Source organism: Brachycentrus maculatus, unplaced genomic scaffold (assembly GCF_059751285.1).
Source record: "Brachycentrus maculatus isolate JH-2025_06_01 unplaced genomic scaffold, ASM5975128v1 h1tg000004l, whole genome shotgun sequence".
NCBI classification, from domain to species: Eukaryota; Metazoa; Arthropoda; class Insecta; order Trichoptera; family Brachycentridae; genus Brachycentrus; species Brachycentrus maculatus.
The window spans coordinates 3,096,960-3,120,457 of NW_028280759.1; the positions used below are offsets into that span (position 1 = coordinate 3,096,960).

Here is a 23,498-nt window from a genome sequence, read left to right on the forward strand (position 1 = left end):
TTGTGAGCATATTTAATACATTTTACAATAATTGGAATTCTAAAGGCAGGGACAGGGTTGGCAATTTTAAATTTAAATATTGTAAAAAAGCGGACATTTTTTGAGCAATCATTTTAGTTTAAATTTATCACTACAGTGGTACTCACGTTATCGCAATATCAATAACTTAAGTAACAAATTTATTTATTAAGTTTATAATTAATAAGCGGTCCAATTGGTCATATTTATAACTATGAATATTTTTTGTTGTTAGAAAGCGTAGAATAAATTGTAAAACATTTTAGTTTAACATTTTTTAATTTTTTTAAAATTAAGTTCAACTTATTAAATACCACGTACAGTGACAATGACACTGTTTAGATGCATTCAGCATCATTTTTAAACAACGAAAATGATGCTGAATGCATCGTATTACGTGTCTTAAAAGATTTTAAGAAATAGTGGTATTTACTAAGTAAAAAATAAATTTAAGTAAACGAATCAATTAAAGAAGTATTTAAAACCTTTACTTACGAATGTTATTTACTATGATTTGAATGGATTAAATCAACAATATGTTATATATATATATATATATATATATATATATATATATATATATATATATATATATATATATATATATATATATATATAAATATATATCGTAGTCATACAGGAGAAAGTGACCAAGTGTATTTTTTACAAAAACGTGATCATTGACTATTTTATATCTTACTAGCTTAATATTGCCCTGAAAATTATCCCAAAGGATTTTAAACTAGGAAGTATAATATATTGACTTGTTAAAAATTACAACCTGCATTGATGTTTATTTTCTAGCCAAGCAAAGGTTACTTAAATGGGCCTCCTGAACATTTTACGTTTTGTTAGTTGGTCATTTTCTCCTGTACGACTACGATATATATTCATATTGTTTTTTGTTATAATTTGCCCAACTAGACCTTGTATTTTGGGTAGCGATGGATGATGGTTACTCAGGTTCGTCGTCTGAATCAGAGAGAGGACTCCCCGCGCTCGAGCCTTCACTGTCTTCATACCTGCCCCTAAAGATAGCAATATTTAATTACAACATCAATAAAAACACATAACACCTTTAATTACACACTTTTAGTTTATATACATCATTAGAAAAAAAATGAATAAAACCAAATCAATGTGTAGAAGCGATAACGTTGATATTTACCATTTTTTAAACTTATAAAAACACTTTTTTCTTCTGACGTTATCCGCATCGTAACTTGATCGTTAATTACACGAAGGCAAGGAGATCACTCCTGCAGGTCCTATTATCCTAGGAGTTTATAAGTGACAGGACACAGGTAATACAAGCGAAGGAGTTCACACTGAAGGACATTACTGCTTCATGGGGAAGGAAATGGATACTACTTACAAAAGGAATAATAACCGGCAAAGGCTCCATTTAAGAAGCCTAAGGGTGGTAAGGGTAGGGATGGTATATTTGAAAAATACATCACAAATACTAAGAACACTTGAAAATAAACATTATTTATGAGGTGAGAAAATTATGATTTTATACTTGTTTATTTAGTTACCTCAGACTGGTCCCTGAAACGCAGGGCAAACCACATATCTTTCGTATAATTATCGATCAGAGTATGAACCGATGCAGTGCCCTATTTACCATTCGGTGCGGCTAAGGGTCAGTAGAATAGTTATAATTTAATCATTTAATTTAATAACATACTTGTCGAGGAAGAACTGATTATTTGGACGCGGTCTAAAAATACAATGTTATTTAAAAAAAAGTTTTTTTACAAGTTACAGAATAATGAATAAAAATATATTTAACCCTTCCCGACTAAAAATCACCGGGGTTAATTGCCGTAAATAAGAGGGTCTTTTCAGAACAATTTAAACGTATCGAATATTTAAAGCGTAATTTCAAAATTGCAATTATGTAACATGAAATATATATGTGGATTTTTTATTTTTATAAAAATTATTAAAAACTTAAAAAAAAAAACTGCGCGACTTTGCTCAATATGATGAAAACCTGAAATTTTTTCATTTTCTTTAAAATTTCAAAACATACCGCGATGTCACATAATAAATCCGTAGCGAGTGAAAATGTCGTTTTGTGGGTTATTTGAAATATCCATATTTTAAACGCCTTTAGAAATCAATTAAAAATAAATAAATAAAAAAATGTTTTGCTTTATTTAAAAATATTGAAACAGTTGTGTAAAAGAGTGTGGTACTTTTACTAGGTTACTTTACAGTACTGTTACTAATAAAACCACATAGTAACGTTGAACAAACTGAATCTCCCTAATCGTTTTTTCAATTTTAAAACCCTCTTTTTTATAGCATGATTTTTACCCATTAGATTTTATTCAGTATAATATCCATATTATATATTGCAGGAGTCTTTGATATCCGAAATCAACTGGAAATGAAAAAAACTGGAGAAAGATATCCCGGATAGCGAAGACTTTCTGCATATGTATATATTTTATTATATCATACATAAAAATTATAAAATTTATTTATTTTTGGTTTCCATTCAAACCCATGCATTATTTTTTTTATGAATCCTCTATCGGTATTTATCAATCATGCAAAATTTTTCGCGATCAAAGATAAAACTTATAACTAACGCTTTCAAAGTCCCTATCACTGTCAGCGGGGCATGTAAGTTGATACTAACGAGTGTGTCCAATCCACCCAATGAAAGTAAGTAACCCCATTAGGAAACCACCCGCACCGCAGGCCAATCTCCCGCGCTCTATATCCACCTTTAAACCAAATGTCCTAAGGAGGAATACCAAACAACCTCAGGTAAGAAAGCGACCCTAAAAAGATCTATGGGATGGAACCAAAAGTCTATTTCCTTTTAGTGACTAAAATTCTAAATATGTATTATAATTTAGTTATGTGAGTAGTGGGAACGGACGTGTTCTGGGCGCGATGGAAGTGGGATGAAGGGTTTCTAGGAAGAATGACATGATTGACGGCCCCGCCGGAAGCCAAACTCCCCGCGGAATATTAATGGGTGACTGATCCATCACAATAGGATACCAATTTAGAAAAAAATCAACCTCTCGACAATGCCAGACGTGACGCTTAACTTTGTGGGAGATCTCGCATACTGTCAGGTTTCCTTTTTTGCTATCCATTTCGGATGTACTCATAAATAATTATGTCAGATGTATCTTCATTCAACGTGGAAACGATAAAAAGCACACAGCGACTTTAGATCATCAATTAAAGAACAGTTTTTTTTTCAAATCCGTATTACCACCCAGAGATACGGAGGTTGTTTTATCAATAATATGAAGGCGAGGTTATTCCTGTGCTCCAGATTCACGGGTACAGGATTACAATGTATCTGATGGGATAGCGTGATGATGGCATTAGATGACGTAAGTGAAGAAGCCTCGGGTAAAGGATATTACTAGTATGTGGCAAAGGATATCAAAGGTGGATTAAGGTGGAAGTAAGAAGGAATAGGAGAACAGCAAGGATGGCAATCGGGGATGTATACTTGTACTCGTATCTGTATAGCATGTGTAAGTTGCGCTTGTGTAATTTAATAAATTAACTTTTGTGGTCCTGAGTTAACTGTTTGCAGAGTTTTTGGGTTTGAGCCCACTCTACCATAACTTGATTTATATTTTTAATAACGCCTTTGGCCTACAAAAATGGTATGAAAATGAAATATTTGTGTATGTAATTAAAAAAAAAACGTTATAATTTTTTTAAGAGTATCCAGATAATAGAAGCGAAAACCACACAAAAATCAAATTGTTACATACACCAAAAACAGTTATGTAATTCGAAAAACGAAATGTTAGATAATGATAAAAAAAGCCACTGGGAAATTCATGCTTAGTTTTGAAAGCTTGCCTTTTATACATCTGTTTCAGAAGCGGAATAGTTTTCATCATTCCTACGCACAAAATATAAAAACGTCAAAATATTGTTGCAAACACAAAAAAATATATTACACATTAAAAACAGACTCGTCAAAATTAACGATCAAATCAAAAGCCAAGGTCTTCTTTTATTGTTTAAGAGCAAAAAATCAACACAAAAGTAGACAGACTGTTTCATTCACACATAAAAAGATATAGATTCGCCAAACTGACGATCATACGTTACTCATGACCACGAAAACAGAGAACGAGTAGATAGATAGAACATAATACAAGTCACGAACAGGCTAAAACGTTAGAGTCCTGCTTTACAGACTTTATCATCACAACTATATATGCTTAGCGAAGTAAAGCACCGGTGGTTGGAACTTACACCTTGTTAGCGTCATCATAGAACTCCTATAATTAAAGCAGAAAACGCTTAGGCACAGAGAGTACTAACAGTGGAAGATATAATAGAAACAGAGAGTTAAGGAATATCAAGTTTAGATGAGTACGAAAAAGTTTTCTTACCCGCTTTGCTCGATAAGAAGGCGAAGGTCTGGCGGAATATCTTCGTGGAGAGCGTCCAGAGCGGCGCACAGGTCGTGTCCAACTTTTTGCAGATGTTGTGTGTTTACTTGCAAACCCTGATAATAAGAGAATATCTATTAGGATGTTGTGTATTTACCTGCAAACCCTGATAATAAAAAAATAGAAATTTCAATTAAGACTGATGAAACGGCTCAGATTGGCAGTAACAGAGACATTGAAAGCTATTAAAACAGTAAAAAAAGGATACAATTTTGATTCACTTTTTATAATAATTATCGCGATTTAGTTCATAAACAAAATTTCTTTGCAAGAGGTCTGTGAGGAAGCCTAGACGCTCCTGTATAAGATCCGGGAACGCTTTTGGAAGTTTTCAATGTATGATGGAACGGTATGCATCTGAGGTATTTAAGTTTGTAGACTGAAGAGGGAGGCTTGTGTCCAGTGTCCAACATCCGACATTAAGTTGGTAAATCAAATATAATAGAGTTAATCTTGCAAGCAATTTTACGCCGTGTTTTACTCCGCAAGTAAAAGGTACATAAATCCTAGTAAAAAATGTCACGAGTACCTGTTATAAATACTGTGATGATCAACTCATTGACTAACCTGGCAATAAGGTATTGAGGAAACGTAATCTGTTCTGCCCTTCGAGTACCAATCTAGGGTGATATTAAATAAAACTTATTTGTTTTGATCTTACTGTAAATCCAACCCAGGATCTCCAGCACGATAGTTTCGTATTTTATAATTCTAACATCAATAATGTAATGGTTCTAAATTTTTGTATTCCGCGAACGAGTAACGAAATATCATGATTTAAGATTTCATTTCTGTATTTCAAAGTTTCTGGATGTTGAAAATACGAACCTTGTAGGGTCCCTGGTCAAAGCCACAGAAAGTAGCTTCCAGGGTATAGGAGCGCGGTATCCTGAGTTGGCGCCAGACGGACACGCGGGCGGTCGCCTCCCTGTCGCGCTCCACGCGGAAGCTGCAGCTAGTCAGGGAGAAGGTGCTGCTCAGGCGGTGCATGAGGACGGGCAGCGCCTGGAGAGAACAATGTTGCACATTATACATCCTGTACAGTAGTTAGTCTTTCAGCCGCGTGATACATGGACAGACGCTTAGAGCAGTCAAGGTTATAGAAGAAGGTGCTGCTAATGCGGTGCATCACAACAGGCAGAGCCTGCAGAGAACAGTGTTGCACATTACGTAACCTGTACAGCAGTTTGTCTTTCAGTTACGTGATACAAGGACAGACCGCTTGCAGTCGAGGACATGACTATGGACATGACATGACATGCAGTTTGCACCACAGAAGCTCTAAAGTTTAACAAGAAACAAATAAGGATTTTAACAAGGACCTTGACAGGACACTGCAGACTGAGGAAGCACATATCGAAAATTGGACTGTATGATTCCCCAGTATGCAGATTTTGTATGGAGGATAACGAAACACCCATCCACATTCTCTATAATTGTGATGCATTCGCTCGCAACAGAAGTCACATCCTTGGAGGGCCACTAATGGACTCCGAGAAGGTATCTGTGATAAGTGTTTTTATCTGTGACATGTAAAAATAAGCTTTTTAACCGCAACGGCAGCGCCATCTGTTGAAAGTAACAAACACAGGAAATACTAAGCATTGATCATGGAAGACAGCGTGCTTCTTGAAAGATTTATCCACTTAGCAATTTCGATTGCATTGTTTTCCAAATTAAGAATGTTTTTCACTGCATCACAAGCATTGTGAAAACAAACATAAGAAATGATGTTTTTCTTTTCTATTTAACCAGACTGAGTAACAGCAACGCGTGCCCGGATACAGCAAGCTATAAATGAAATATGATTCAATTCGTAAAGATGTAACCCGTTAATGCTTCCGTATAATCGAGTGATACAGGAAGAGTGAACATCAAAAGGTAATCGACAAATTTAATAAGCTCGATAAAATAATGAAATAACGGAAATTTTCAAACGGGAATAAATAAGAAAATGTGAGTATTTAACGATGTCATAAAAATAATAGTGGTGACATCGCGAAATGACATAAAACTAATATAAAATTAATATAATCACTTTAAATTCATGCATACAACGTGCTTCGGTTTCATAATGTAATGATGAAGGCAAATTCAATTAATTGAATATGTTTATCAACCATCACGCCGCTTCCCCGCAGGAGTAGGCAGAGAGAATAGAACGCCACACCACTCTGTCTTTGCAAACATTCCTTGCCTCTTCCACGTTAATGCATCTCCTCATACACACCCGCCGATTGTAAATAAAATTATAAAAATATTCATATACCGTTGTATTATAGATACGCAAGAATTCTCTTTATATAAACGCATATTTTGTTGGATGAATTATTCAAAAGAGCGTTGTTTCAACTTTTAGATAAAATGTACAATTGTCTTTCGTATAAAGGAAGATACTTTTATTATTTAAAAAAAAATAATACAGTTAACAAATTGCATTCTTTGAAAAATATTACATTGTACTTCAAACATTTATGTATGTACATAATTTTAATAAAATCGATGGAAGTGAAAATGCTGATGATAATTTTTTTTCTTCTTCTACTTGCATTTAATGATGCATGGGACACTGAATCGTGTAGAGTGTAGACGATATGAGCGTAAAAATCATTTGTATTTAATTTGACTACCCTGGGAATTGAATCTGGGACCTCCAGCATGGAACAGTTGGTTAAAATAATAATGTTTTGAACATGTTACCAACAATCATGTCATTACGATTGAATAAGAAACTTTATCAAGATTGTCAGATATGGCGAAAATGCAAGTTTCTATTTAGTTGTCAGTTTTGCGAATTAAGGATACAGCAGGGAATGCAAAAAGGACGCAATAAATCCACACGGCTCGGCAGATAAGTCTAATACACTTACTAACGACGCGGCAATGATATCACGACATTAGCGACACGCCATGACGACAAAGGTACGCCGGGACTAAAAATAGAGTACGCCGACCGGAGACTCCTTGACCCTAACCTCTTCCTATTTGCGAGTCTGTTTTAATATAAATAAAGGAACAACACTTTACGAGCCTCCCATTAAAAGCCGCGGCCGAAGAAAATAAAGCAAAGGGGACAAAGAAATTCCCGGGTGAGAGAGCCGCGCGATGGCGGTGGCCAGATACGTGGTAACCAGGGTTGCCAGGTCTTTTCCAAATAAATACCGAACAGTGAGCAAAAAAAAAGTTTTAATCGTTTATTTATATTATCAACTTAAAATACAAAGTACCATTGCACAAGAACAGCAAGCTAACCTAATTTATAAAAAAAATAGTTTTTCTCACTAATGCACGCTTCCAAAGTGACAAAACTCATATGGCAGCGGGCAGGACATATTACAAGACAGGAGCCCAAGAATTCTAATTAGACCTTGGGAGAACGAAAGAGGTATCGGAAGACCCCAAAAGAGATGGTCTGACGACATTGTGGCTGTGGGGGGTAAAAACTAGCTGCAAGCAGCAACCAACCGGAGGAAATGGAAAGTAGGGGAAGAGGCCTATATCCAGCAGTGGAGGTCAGAGGACTCATGAAGAAGAAGAAAAAGAAGAAGATTGCGCGCTTCCAGCAATGTCTTATTTGCTTTAACTGCCCCATGTATTCCGCGACATGTCAGACTGAAATTACATCGTATACATAATTCAGCCTTCACCATGTCCACACTTAATTTATTACGGCTGTCCTGCACTCTGCAATCCACTGTTTTCATTAGCAACGAGGGAACAAATAATATTATTGTACTCATTCTCACCCTCTTCACGAAAACATCTTTTGATAGCATTCCAATCAAGCAACAGCTGGAAATAAAGTTGCCCATCGAACTGTTATATGGCGAAGTACAGCATGATATTCTTGGTTAACAAAAGCATCGTTTATTAGGAAGAAAAATTAATCAGAAAAAATACCGAACCGCCCATACTTCGGTATTTTTGTCATACCAAACACGATGCTAAAATACCGAACGGTTCGGTAGAATACCGAACACCTGGCAACACCGGTGGTAACATGCATTAGCGTGGAGCGTGCTGCGGTTGCATCGCGCGCAAGGGCGTCCGGAGGCGTCCGCGGGCCGCGTGACGCTGGACCAAACCTGCCAACCCCTTCGGTGTCTCGGCTCACTTTCCCGGAAAGCCCTTGGGTTGTTGGCATCGCGGGGACGATGCGATGGTAAGTCGAGCCGCAGAGCGGCAACCGAGAGCTGCGTCAGCGGAACACGCGGCCGGAACATACATAAGCGATATCGCGTCCATCGCAAGGGAAAAGTAGCGATTTAATGTAAAACCGCTGGTCCAGAGCAATAGCGTCAAAGCACAGATAATCGGAGACATCCAGAAATGCTGAAGTATTCATTGTTATTTTTTATTGTTATAATCTATTATATTAGACACTGAATTATACACTAGTCCGCCTCTGTAGTGTAATGGTCAGCACGCTCGACTATGGCACTGGGGGTCCCGGGTTCGATTCCCAGAGGGAGTCAAATAAATATTTGTGATTTTTTTCACCCTTATTCAATATTACCCTGGACTGGTACCTGAAGCGGAGGGCTGATCACCTTTCCTTCATGTGTTAACGATCAAGATAACACTGCGTTTATATGATGCAGTGCCCTATGCACCATCGGGTGCGTATAAGGGTTTGAAGAATTAGACACTGATTTATTTATCTTTATGATGATGGATTGATCGTATTATTTATTATTCAATTTTTATTATTATTATCATTTAAATTCGAATCAGTAACATTGTGATTTTCCATTTTATATTTAAAATATAACTTTGTTTTAAAATCACTATAAAATATTTTATTATAACTAAATTATAATGTCTACTGGTTTCGAAGCTAACCACTTCTTTTTCAATTCATAGTGATTATAAAACAGGTTATATTTTAATAGCGAGTGTTTTTGCCTAGAATTTTCACTCATGAATTACATGAAATTACAGTAACTTAAAACATAAAGAGTAAATCCACTCACGAATAGGCATAGGCTTATGAAACTTAAAAAGTTGAAGCATGAGTAGGGTCATGATAACCGGTGTTGCATAAGCCGTAGCTAGATTTCAGAGTCACAGTCAGTTAGGTAATTCAATTTTTTTTTAAAATATTTATTATTATTACATATCTATTCTGTCACACACTAGATTATTCACCCTGCTGGTGATATACTCGTATCAATATATGTACATTACAGCTTGCGAACAAGCATCTACCTTGATCTGAGATGCTCAGACTTCCATCTTGTATCGTATAAAATCGACAGTTGCTTCGTCTCAAATTTAAACGTCAATAAAAAATTTTAAGTTAATTTTAAAGGTTTAATAATTAATGTATCAACATGGCACCAATCTAAAATTATGAATAACCAACGCAATAAAAAATACTGAAAACGTGTTGCTGTTACGTCCAACAGATGGCACTGCCATTTCCGTCAACAAACTGCTTATGAATAAAAACATGTATATTTAAAAACGTGCGTGTTCGAATGCAACGTTGTCTCAAAATTTCAAAGCAATCCGTGAAGTATTTAATAAGATTTAAAAGTTTGAAAAAAAAAAAAAAATTATTTGTAAACATAAATAAAAATACTCGTTTATTCGAATGCAACGGTGTGTCCGAATTTCAAGGCGATCGGTGAATAACTTTAGATGAACTAATTTACATTTTTTGTACGTATAGATTATTGAATATCAAGATCATAATATAATGGTATAGGTAAATGTAGTCTGCTGTACCTAACACCGTGCAACTTTTTAACAATTTATGAAATGTTACGAGCGATTGTGAAGATTGGATTATAATAATGGTAATACGTGTTTATGATATGCAGAATAAGCAAGTAGGAGAAGACAATGTAAGGAGCATGTAACACAAAGTAGAGGCGTATCGCCTTCGAGATCGCCAAGGGTTGAGGAGGAGTGAGCCATAAAGGCCAACTGGCTGCAGAATCACGCTGATGAGATGGTCGGGTAATGAGGCAGGGATAGTTCAGGCTTACCAACATATACAGGTCATTTATTTTTCGGTTTTAAAAGGAAAGCTAAATAAAACACACAGCGATAAATTTTTATATGTTTTTTTTATTTTATTATAAAGTTTGGACTTGCCATTTAGTGTAAAAAACAATATCATTCAAATAGCACCTCGAAAAAATTCGATGCATGCGATTCTTTTGAGGTCATTTTTATCCACTTTTTCGCATATTTCGGGGGGTTTCTCGGCCATAACTTGAGTAATGTTGGTTTTAAATGCGTTTAGAGCTCGGAGATTATTTGCATAAAAATGGTCCTATGCGTAGCCTCACAGAAAAAATTCAAACGGAGTCAAATCGCATGATCTTGGTGGCCAATTGACGTCGCCAAAACGTGAAATTACGCGACCAGGAAACTTTTCACGCAATAAAGCCATAATTGGTCGTGTTGTGTGGCTTGTTGCTCCATTTTGTTGGAACCACATATCGTCTAAGTCGTGATCTTTAATCACCGCCAAAAACAATCGGTTATTATTCGACCATATCGCTCCGAATTGACTGTAACCGTCTGCCCATTGGCATTTTCGAAAAAATACGGGCCAATGACACCTTTCGACCATAGAGCACACCAAACACCAGTAATGACAAACTTACGACATCAGTAACGATTCGACCTTCTTCGAAAATCTTCACAATTTTACCGATTATTTGCGTAGTTGGTCGATTATGACGACCATAATCAGCGCGTATAATGCGCGAAAAGTGGCTACGTTTAAATCACCACTTTTATAGTAAGTTTTAATAATTTCAACTCATCATTCGTTCGTTGAACGATGCATTATCGTGAATGGCAAACATTTAACTAATATAATGACACTTCAGATGACAGTTGAGTTCGACAGGCGTCAAATACCAGAGTTTTCATCTTAAAACTACGAAATGAATAACCCTGTAAGTGCGGAGATCGAGCTATTAAATATTACAGGATCAGGCGCTTTGTTGGTAAACTGTACTTACCTTAGCACCACGGTCCTAGGTAAACACTGGACACAAAGGGCATAGCGGAACTCAAATGAGTGGGTATGTTAAACTCTTAGATAAACTCATATAAGGGGTTTACACACGCTGAAAGCATTACAAATATACGTTTCAAGATGATATCTGCTATTACACGCAATGCTTTGCGTAAAATAAAGCAATACATGCATTTGAATCTGAGCTAAATATTTATAACATTTTTTCCTTTGACCTGGCAAATAATAACGGATTTTTTTTTACAAAGGGAGTACAATTTATTATTTATTTTGCTTTTATGTACAAGGTATATAGATTAATTAGTAGATTTTGGTTGCTCCTTGCTAAAAACTTTAATTTACTCTGCGTTGGGAACGGCAGGGATAATATAGTTTGCCAATCAGGAACTTCTCAGGATTTGCTCATTCCTGGGAGGAAACCAGCGAGAAGCCGAACTGTTGACTGTCGTCAATAGACTTTCTGTAAAACTTTTTCTTTTTCTTTTTGTAGATCCTAAGGATCTGTTTGTGCCTCCGCCTGTCGCTCTTGGGATGTTGACTCCCAGCTATCTTTCCACCTTTTTGGAGGTCTGCCTGAGGGTCTGCGTCCTTCAGGGTTTCTGACATTCTGTTTGTATGCTCATTACAGTATCGCTTTCGTTGTCATCCCCACCTCACGATATCCTCCGTTAAACAATAACAAAAAAAAACGATTCGGCGTTCCTGTATGCTCATATATATTTTATTGTATTACACGACCAGAAAAAAAAGTTTTTTCGATGATTGGTAATCTAATAAAACCGATATTTAAAAAAAAAACTAGTTCACCGCAAGATGATATTGTTTCTAACCTAATGACGGTTCTATCCACGCAACTATGTAAGAGTTGCTAGTTCCGTTAATGCTCGTATAAATATCATATTATGAAAATGAGCGCGTTTCAGCAGCGACCGAGCGTTGATGTTTTCAACGGGTTATGTATTATGATAAAGAACTTCGTGAAGGCTGTATTACGTGTTACGATGTATAGAACCCGGGAATATGTATATTATTTATGCGGTAATACATTACAGGTAAATTATGCCATAGTAAATAAACGACATTTCAGTTTGTCGTATGAGCAAGCAACAACACAGGAAGCTACTGTGGGAAACTTTTTATACTCCGCTATATGATAAAATATTTAACATTTCACATTTTAATTGTACCCTATTATATTTACCTTCAAAGAGATTTACAGTTATAAAGGCACTTGAGATGGTATGAACACATAGAGAACCTGATCATATTGTGAACCAGGCAATCACCAAAGTTCTTCCTCAAAAGACATCTAGAAGAAGACCAAAGAATTCATGGATGCTGCAGAAATAAAACGTGATTCAAATGCATGATCTAAGTGACGTTGACCATGAAAAGAGAATCTAAAACCTAAGAACGAAGAGAGCTGACCCCAAAAGTCTACAAAGACGAAAAATTGGAATGGAACCAGGAAGAAGAAAAAGAAAGGGATTTACAGTCACATTCAGTACGTGTAATTTTGTGAATGGATATCATAGTTGAGCAACAAACTAACAAACATGATAAATATCCATCCCTGAAGATAACAAGCTGCCTTGTTAAGACCAGTTAGAAAAAGCACCGAAAATAAAAGTGGTGAAAAAAAAAGTTTTTGTTTTATTTTACAAAGTTTATAAAATGTGCCACAAAGTATCAGCAAAAATTTTTAAGAAAAAATAATTATCAATGCTTTTAATAAACAAAATATTTTCGTTTTTTTTTCTGTAGATATTTGCCTTCTTATTGTATTTTTTTTTACAAATTAGATGCAAATAGCAAAAAAGTATAAAAAAACTCAACTGATAAGCCATATCAGGTGGCTCGGTTGGTGGGCGTAAAATTATAGATTCTTTGAATATGACTGATAGAAATAATAAATAAATCGTGAAAATAAACATGATAAGTATAAGTATTTGGACTGCAAGACTAACAAACGTTACCATTCTTATCCAAGAAAAAGTAATCGAAAGACTCTCTATGACATAGAAAAATGATTTCATCCTACTATGGACCATCGTTTTGCCGAACATTCATCTGAGAGATCGCACTTCGACTGCATTCGTTATTTTGACTTGACCATTAAGTAGTACTTCAACTCTTCAAGTATTTGAAACACTTGATCATGCTAAGAACATTATTTTAACAAGAGAAAGACCAATTATACATTTTTAATTGCGGAGTTAAGAGTTATTGTAGGTTGGAGTTTAAAAAACGGAGTTATTAGTGTTGCTAATTAGCACGACGAATAACGATTAAAATTTTTGCGTAAACGATGCGATCTTATATTCTAGCGGTAAATTTGAAGTCCATATAAAAAAGCACAGTATTAATGTATAATATAATATAAATAACGAATATCTACGCTTTATAATAACGGTAGATACCCAACAAACATAAGTTAAAGCATATAATTAAAAACAAGTACCTATACCTAATTTCATTTATAAAAAATATTCTTCGAATTTTCAAATCGAATGTTGTATGTAGACGTTAAAAATGGTCGAACCTTCTTTTTATACTAAAATATAATCTTCTTTTTATATTTATATAAAAAAAACTAAAAAAAAACTATAAAAAGTAGTCATCAGTCGTGTTATACTAAAATAAATAATTAGTATAACACGACTGATGAATACTAAATTTTATTTTATTTTTGTGTTAGCCATTTACCTTTGGGTAAAATAATTTATATGTATTAAATTACAAAATATATTGACTGTTGTCAATGAAAAATGTACTCTTTGATATATGCGGTTTTTACGATATAGTTTGATAATGCCCTTGCAAGGCGAAACAGCTGTCACAAAAATAAGAAATTTCAGTAGAAATAAACATCATGTTTTTATTAAAAATAATAATCATACATTTTGGAATTTTGAAAAGTAAAAGACAATTCATTAAATACTCAAATCAGTTAGATCAACATTTAAAGTTAGTAACTTGCTAAATAATTTTGTTTTAAATCACAACACAGTGATTTTACAAAAATTATTTAGTATATTTTATAATAGAACATCAAAAAGTTGTACATTGTGAAATTCCGCATATAAAATGTCTGTTCATTAAATATTTATATCAGTAAAGTCAACGTTTAAACACGAGTGTTTAAATTTGTGATGATCCATTTTAAAACATACAAAATAATTTTGTAAGATCTTTGTGTTTTGACTTTAAACAAAGTTATTTGGTAATTTACCGAAAAAGGTTGACGTGGTGAAACCACGTTTCTCCTCTAGCCTGGCAAAAATAATCAATTATCAATCGTTTAATTTAATTAGTCTTAGGTAAAAAAATTTTTCTGTGCACGCAAATATTTTTATGGCTCCGACCTTTTATAATTTACCTGTCATAAAACTAAAATGTATTTAAAAGGTTTGAATCATAAAAAAACTGTCGCCAACCCGCTGGCCTTTGTAAAGATATTTGCCGATGGTTCTTTATTATTATATAGCGCAAATAAAATTAAAAGTTTGCTAATTGATGTCTAGACGTTGAAAATTTTGGGGGTGGATACAAGCGCACCGTCAGCCAATGAAAAATGGTTTCGAGGGCGTGATCTTCAAGGAGAGAAACCGAATATAACGGGGAGACATCAGTTGGAAGGGGCACTATTTTCGGGAAATCAGTGGGATCGAGGAGTTGGAAGGAGCAGTCGGGAGAGATCAGGGGGATCGAGCAGTCGGGAGAAATCAGTTAGAAGGAGCATACCTACACCAGGTTTTAAGACTTAAGTGAGGAGAAGAGCGGGAGCTCTACGCAGGGAGAGAGAAGATAGAAAAAAGGGAGTTACTCATCCGGAGTATCAAAAGCAGACCCACGCCGGGTCATAAGCCTCAAATTAAGAGCTGAAGCTCTACTAGGAGAAGAAGAAGATAAGAAGCAAGAATCATCGCACGGCGCCCCGTCATAAGAAGAACCTCATCCCAGCATCCAACGGCGCAGCTTTTTCACAAAGGATCACGGCCACCCCAGCATCCCACGGCGCATCTTTTCCACCAAAGGTTAGAATAAGTTTAATTTAAGATAGGATTAATTAATTTTAAGCTAATTTAAGATAGTGAATAAGATTAGTTTAAGTTAAAGTCACTTTCGTATAATTTTTATATTTTTAATTAAATCAATTTAAGTATATTTTTTGTGCTGAATTTTCTTTCATCTCCCTACCCCTCTTTCTAATATTCCCAGGGTATATCAGCTTGATAAGGTGGGCGACGTCAAGGTATTTGAATTTTACGTTTTAGGTTGTCCCAAAAGTTACCCAACGGGCGTCAAGGCCAAATATATGATGAATCGCAACTTAATTTTCTTAAAACCCAGGTAACATTTGACGTTATTGAATTTTTCGCTTAAAATACCGTTTTCGTATTGCAAAAAATATATGGTTTTGAATAGAAAACAATAAATGCCTAGACTTCCATATTCTTCTTCATCTTTGATGCGATGTCAAAAAAATAATATGGAGAAAATCCAGATTTGTGAAAAAGTACTTGGACACACCCAAAATGTTGTAAATAAATTATCTGGTCAAATTATAAGCTTAAATAATAAAAATGAAAATTATATTTTCTGGCGTTTCTCATGTGTGTGATTATAATCCAGGATTCGGATCTCACATACTAATAAAAGAGTTTCTGCTCAGTAAAAAAACTTCTTCGTCTCACCAATATATGTCACTTATGAAAATTCTAGAGATTCTTGTACAATGTTTCAAAACTGGATAAAATATTCTAAGAATTTGAGTAGTGTGGTTGTCAATCATGGGTAGAATTGGTGAATGTTACACGTGTGTAAAGTGATCACTTAAACCAGCCTATGACGGCCGTCAGCCCCGTAAATGCCCAGACTTCCACATTCTTCTTCATCTTTGATGAGATGTCAAAAAAAATGTAAAACAGTTACTGAAATGAAAGGTAAGGAGTTACAAAAATTAGAAAAATAATTTTAATAAGTACTCTTAAAACAAAAATTATGCGCCAAACACGTCTGGCCCATAGCGAGGCCGTTCGCGTTCTGAATTTGAACGTTTGAGATCTTAGCCTTCATCAACTAGAGATGAAGAACTTACCATGAATTTGTATCTGTCCTCATCCGTCGACCTATCTCTGTCAGTCTTGCACCAGCTCTCGGCGTTGGAGCACCCGTACAGGAACACGTTCTTCTTCCTGGAGTGGCCGTGGAAGTCGCAGTACATCACTGCGGGGCGGCGGAGCGCGTGACTCATGTATTCCAGGAGACCCTGGAAAAACAAAACATGTCCATCATATTTGAAAATTTATATTTCAATTTGATCAAAATTTCATATCAAAAGTACATTTTAAATAAAGTTTTACTGAGGTTTGCAGCAAATATTTCAGGATTTGAAACCGATTACGAGGCAGTTAAATTAGCTGTTAAGACAACACCTTGAGGCGCATTACAGGACTCTGGGTAAGGATCTATCCGACATCGTATCCGTGTTAGTTCATAAAGCACTCTTACGAGAGATCTTGCAACAGATCTTTTTAGGTAAAACCTGAAGGATTTTTCTTCATTTGAAAAATATTTAATATATTTCAAAAAATAATTAAACAATGCCTTTTCCTCAAAATGCAATAACAACACTTTTTGCCCTGTAGCGGGTAAGTATTAAGTTAAAAGTATGCCGCTTTTGCTGGGATAAAGTACATTTTCAGGGCATTCCGAAAACATGCACAACTGAAAATTGTCGATTTTTGATATATGACGTTGTTGAAAGGAATGAGCGATATGATAAAAATAGTGAAGGATATTGGTACAATAAATCAAGCTAGGACACAAAATGACGAACCCACTTCTTGTGGAAAGGAACATCTGTTGATGCTTTCTTTCCAGCAATGAACAAATGGTGAGAAGTTCCTGATTGACACACTAGATTATTCCTAGCCTTCCCAACACACATTAAAATAAAATGTGTGTTTTTTTTAAACTAGAAGAAACGCAAATCGACTTAATGATCTATAGACCTTGTATATAATAAGATACTTCCATATAAAAAACGTATGATTTGCAAAAATACTCGTAGGTATTATATAGTAGTCAGACAGGAGAAAGTGACCAACTAACAAAACGTAAAATGTTCAGAAGGGCCATTAAAGTCACTTTTGCTTGGCAAGAAAATAAATGTCAATGCAGTTAGTCATTTTTAACAAGTTAATATATTATACTTCCAAGTTTAAAATCCTTAGGGATTTTTTTCAGGGCAATATTAAACTAGTAAGATATCAAATAGTCAATGATCACGTTTTTGTGAAAAATGCACTAGGTCACTTTCTCCTGTATGACTGCGATATGTATGTTGTAAAATAATGGGGATTGTTCATTAATTCGCCAAGTATTTAATTAGGTACAGCCGGTAACCCTGCGAAATAAATTAGCTGCTATATTTTTATGGATCTCCGCGAGCTTTAAGTATCTTCCAGAGTCGGGTCGTGGTCTATAAGAGCGCTATGATAAAATCCGCAGAATGACTTAATACGTAATAACGGCCCATTATCCAGCGGGAATAGCGTCCAGGGTGATTAACTCTCGGCCGAGGTGACGCGGAGTCCGTTCGTGTTCATTAGCCGGCTCTTGGCGATGGTGGCACTAGCCGTGAAGCTAATTCAAGCTAAACATACACATATACAATATTATTGGGTATGTGTATGTTTATCATTCAATATTATTATTATTTATCATATCAGACACTGGATTGTTCACCCTACGGATGATATGTCAATATATTAGGTGTCTGGTGGTGCTAGCGGTAGCTGTGAGCTCGGCATGTGAAGCTAAAACAAGCTAAACATACGCATTCAATATTATTATTATTATTTTTTTAAATTAAACACTTGAATATACCACTTTAATAAGTTTTATTTATATATAAGACTAGTTTCGAAAATTTACAGATGTTTTTATCTTCTGATAAAAATTAAAACCAGTTTTAATTTTTACTAGAAGATGAAAACATCTGTAAGTTTTCGAAACTAGTCGTAAATATAAATAAAACTCATTAAAGTGGTATATTCAAGTGTTTAATTAAAAAAAAATCAAGATGCCATTCCACAAAGTTAATGCCGAATCAATTAAAAATATTATTATTTATCATATCAGATACCTGAATATTCACACTACGGATGTTATGTCAATATCATAGGTGTCTGAACTCGATATAAAATATATATCGTTCTTTTTTGTATAAAAGAAAATGGAAGTCTGAGCAAAAACGTAAAAAATGTTTTAATAGAGCAAGCTATATAAATACTTGCCAAATTTCTCTACTGATGGCGCCACAATCAGACATACTTCTAAATCTATTAAAAATGTTACCCGCTTATGGAAGGTACCCCAGACCATTGCACATATACAGGTCTAAAAAATTGATGCACTATGGATGTTCAATAATTGGCAGAATGGTGAACAAAACACTCTCCTTATTTCACTTCTTTCTTCGTTCACTTTGTGTAATATGACTTTAAACCACAAAGTAAACGATGTATGATAAGGAGAGTATTATATTACTATACCACAAAGTTAACAATGATTTTAATATACAAAATAGAACGGTAAACATTACACAAGTGTATAAAATGATCGCTTAAGCCAGCTAAAAGCCAGGTCATAAGACCTGGGATATTCAGACTACCATTTCGTTTCGTATAAAAAATAATGATACACCTATGTTTAATGTCATGTTGAGACAAGGTACATATAATATAAACCATTCTTTCCATGTATTAGAAATACATAATGATAATCTAAAGAAAAAAGTAAAGAAGTGGCTTCTTAATATGGGACAAAAGAGTTGCATAAAGTTTGTCACCCCACCAAGATAGAGACAGCCAACAGCGGACAGTTGTTGTTGCAATGTGTATTTTGTTCAAATAAACTTTTATAATTTTGTTTATATCAATTTACTTTGTTTTGTGTTGTATTACTTGTATTATCTAGATATAAACATTCTCTTATATTTTTTAAAATAATGTAAACGAACGTCTCGTTACGGGCTATGCTTAGTGAGGCGTTCATCTAAAAACTTGTATGACATATTATAAAAATTGTAAAAAATTATATTACAGTTTTGTATTAAAAAAAAAGAATAATAATAATGATACATATTTCGTCGCAGAACGGATATGGATTACAGCGGAATGCCGAGAGGAGGTCTCGTACCTGGACGAGCATCAGGGGACACCAGGCCGGGAGCGACCTCGCTTCCTGAACGACTCCACCGCGACACTGAGTACTTCGCGGTATAATCAACGTACAGCTGTTCCAATATTATGCACGCAGCTACAAATAACTATTGCCTTTTCCCGTTGCGTTTTTATTTCCGCGTAATTTCCCTACCTACAGTTATTCAAGAGTCAACGGCGATGGGCTTCGTACCTCGTACCTTATTATTTGTTTTGTGGGAAATTCACATGCCCAGTATCCCGCCTAGCCGAGAAATATCTCACGATTTTGATATAATTTATGAATTTGACGGTTAAAATGTATTCACGATTTGCACTCTTGATGTTGTTCCCAACAATGTGTGAAACTTGTACCGCGTGCATTGTGGTAGTATGGAATAATAAAACACAATTAAAACGTAATGTGACACGCGTGATATTGAAAAAACGGGTCTTTTAGGCATTCACCTTAGCGGTATAGGCTTTACGTATTATACAATCTGGACGCATTACATTATCTGTAAGTTTCATCATAAAACGTAATATAAAAGCACTATAAAAATCTTTTTTAGACGAGAAGCACATAAAATATTAAGGCAATCAATAAAAAATCTGTATCTAATAAATAATTGTACGCAGCTATTATATAATAAAGATACTTCCGGAAGTTAAGATCTACTATTATGAATATTCCGAAGTTCTTCGTTATTTATAACGTGAACGAAATTTGATTATTGACGTTGTTCAGAACATTTAATGGACGCTGATATCCAACAAATCAATCAAGCGACGAAATGAATACGTAGGGTGGTAGATATCGCCTTTTGGCAATCAACCCATTAATGAACATACAGTTCAAAAAACTAAATTATTTTTATATATCCTTCATTGCACACAAGTACGTACGTAGGATACTGTATCGTCAATTATATGGAGATGAAGTGATCAAGGTTCAAATAATTCAATATAAGATTTTTGATTTAGGTGATAGTAAAGCATATTTAGGTTAATGTATTTTTTTATAGACAGGTTCTGTGGCGTACTAGGGCAGACGTTCGATTGCAGAGCTTGGGTCTCGGGCTCGATTTCCGCCAAATGAAAAAAAAAGTGAAGTATTTTTTTTCAATTGGTCTGGGTATTTGTGATGTATTTTTCACATCTACCTTTCCTATCCTTACTATCCCACCTACAGATAAGCCTCTAAAAAAAGAGGCTTCGCAAGTTATTCATAAAAAAATATATGATTTGACCTTATCGGGAATCGAACGTGAGATTTATCTGGTGATAGTCAAATATGCTCATTTATACACCACGGAGATGGAAACTAGAAAATTAGGTAGTTATTTTTACGTATAAAAACCTGTTTTGAAAAATAACAACACAATTAAGTATAATTAACAAAGATAAAATTTAAAAACTGTAAATAATATCACGCAATGAATACAATAAGTTAAGTATGAAAGATTATCTTATTAGCTAAGATCACGGAATAAACGAAGAAACAAAATGAAGATTATATCACGCGATATTCAAAGTCAAAGTGCTAATAACACCTACATATAAATAATTATAATGGGATATTATATTAGGCGAAGAGCTCTCAGTCACCGATAGAGATGAGTTACAAGGAACGAACATGCAAAAGTATCGTAAGGCCAGAGGAGAGAAGAAGGTGAACTAGACTCTCGATTTACCGGGAAGCGGATTAACCGGCACGTTTCGAAAAATACCAAGACAATAGTAATTATGCGATCAACCATGGGATGCCTAAACCCACATTCAGAACTGTCTTGAATAACAAAATAGTATTAGATATTCCACCTTTAAATGGTTCTGAGGAATATTTGTACCACGATTCATCAAAAAGTTTAGAGTAATTGATAAAACGCCGTATTCAAAAAACACTTTTAAATTGCGTATAATAATCTCTTTACAGATAAATAAATCTAAATATAGTATGAACCATTTTTAATGCACCTGGATTAACCGTGAAATCTATTCAACCGGGATTTTCCCGGTAAATCAATCATCTATTGTTTGGATACAGATTGATGTAAAAATCACAAAATTTTGTGTGTCCAAATTATTCCGTAAGGATTTTGGATATATTTAAAAAAAGGGACTCTGCTAAATAAAAAGCTACCACGCACTCGCCCATGAAGTGACGTATAAATTAAATCGTATAGATATACATGAATTCCAAAATTTTGAGAAGTGTGGTTGTCAATCATGGGTAGAATGGTGATTGTTACACGCAGATAAAGTGATCACTTTAAAAAACCTATGGCAGATCGTAAGCCCTGATAATGTCCAGACCTCCTTATTAATCCTTACTCTCAAACTCATTTATTACAATATTTGGTGAAGTGATAAAGTCATCAAGAAAATGTATAGTTTTTATATTACTACTCGTATTTTATTTATTTTAACACCTCAGCAAAGCATTATTTTACATTTTGGCAACTCAATGACGTACAGTTAGAGCCCCAATTAACGCTGTTTCAGTATAACGTGGTAGTATTAGGTGTCCCCGAATCGTTCATGATATTGTGGTTATGAATCAGGTCGAATTAATATCATTACTGTACGTATTAAGAAGGTCTCTTTGAACGCTGTTTCGTTTAGCGTTGGGATCCTCCGTGTTTATCGGGGTCTTGCTCTATTTGAAATAGAAAAGAAACATTACAGTGTTTTGTAATAAGTAGTGTGTACTGTGCATCTATAGTCACCTAGGATGGGATTCCAAATGGAAGTTGCAGATTTAACTACGTAGCGCAAATAACTTTAGAGTTTACTTCTAACCATAACTTTTAATGACACTGGAATTTCGAAACCACTTGTGGATCCGTATAGTCATGCAGTGAATGATTAAAAAAAAGAAGCAAAGTTAAAGTTATCTTCAGTACTGAGTTAAAACGAATAATAAATAATAACTTTGGATAATTAATTAAACGCCATTTTCGTAAAATACTACTACAAAGGCGCTTATACAGACGTGGATTATGATATAAAAATGATGTATAGAGAATGGAATCACATGGAGTATAAATATTTTTTTAATAATGGTAGGAGTAAATGTGTGAACTCTTGTAAAATAAAATAAAGTAAAATTTACCGGAAAAAATATATTTTTATTTATTTAAACAATGTAGGGAGTGAAAGGGTTAATATTTTCATAGCGCGCATCGATTGATGATCAACGAACAACGCAACTAACTATAGTACAAGTACTGAACACAATGGATTTAGGTTTTGTTGAGGTTACGGAATACTTGGTGCATGTATATTTCTCTAATTACTTGCGACATGTGTTTAGGAAGAGGGAACATACGTGCCTTCTACCTACATCACATGCAACGTGAACACACATAGGTACCAGCTAGCATGATGTGTGGGCGAAAATTCAATCAAATACCATAGTGTTCAAATAAAGAGGGAAAGAGAACGATAATAGGATAGGGCGATGACCGCGAATGATATTTGGCCACCTCTTAATGGGATAATAATAAATAAATATTGATAAAAAAATCAAATCAGTATAATATATTTTTTGCTCATTTCGTTTTTCTATGGACCGAACCAAGCAAACAATCAAATACAAATTAGGTATTCAATCTACAGACGTAATTCGGATTGCAGCATCCGTGTTAAGATTCGAAATGACATCAACATAGCAAGTAACTGCGAGTATTATATTTTAAACTTGCCAGGATTAAAAAATATATATAATTAGAAACAAAAAAATGTGTGATCGGGTAAAAAACATTACATAAAAAAAACACCTTGATGATAATAATCTTCAATATACGACAATAG

At 34.6% G+C, this 23,498-nt stretch overlaps 1 protein-coding gene across 3 annotated transcripts in view; it reads right to left on the minus strand.

Moving 5' to 3' along the window:
• Nucleotides 1-842: 842 nt before the first annotated feature.
• LOC148313953 (cytosolic carboxypeptidase 1-like) overlaps nt 843-23,498 on the minus strand; it is a 134,422-nt gene continuing 111,766 nt past the window's right edge. For all 3 annotated transcript variants that reach the window (XM_088277466.1, XM_088277474.1, XM_088277483.1), the window contains exons 21-24: nt 16,574-16,744; nt 5,301-5,477; nt 4,413-4,528; nt 843-1,046 (exon numbers count right to left, since the gene is read on the minus strand). In XM_088277466.1, the coding sequence (XP_088133592.1) occupies nt 974-1,046; nt 4,413-4,528; nt 5,301-5,477; nt 16,574-16,744 (537 nt within the window). In that variant the 3' untranslated portion in view covers nt 843-973. The remainder of the gene's footprint in view (nt 1,047-4,412; nt 4,529-5,300; nt 5,478-16,573; nt 16,745-23,498) is intronic.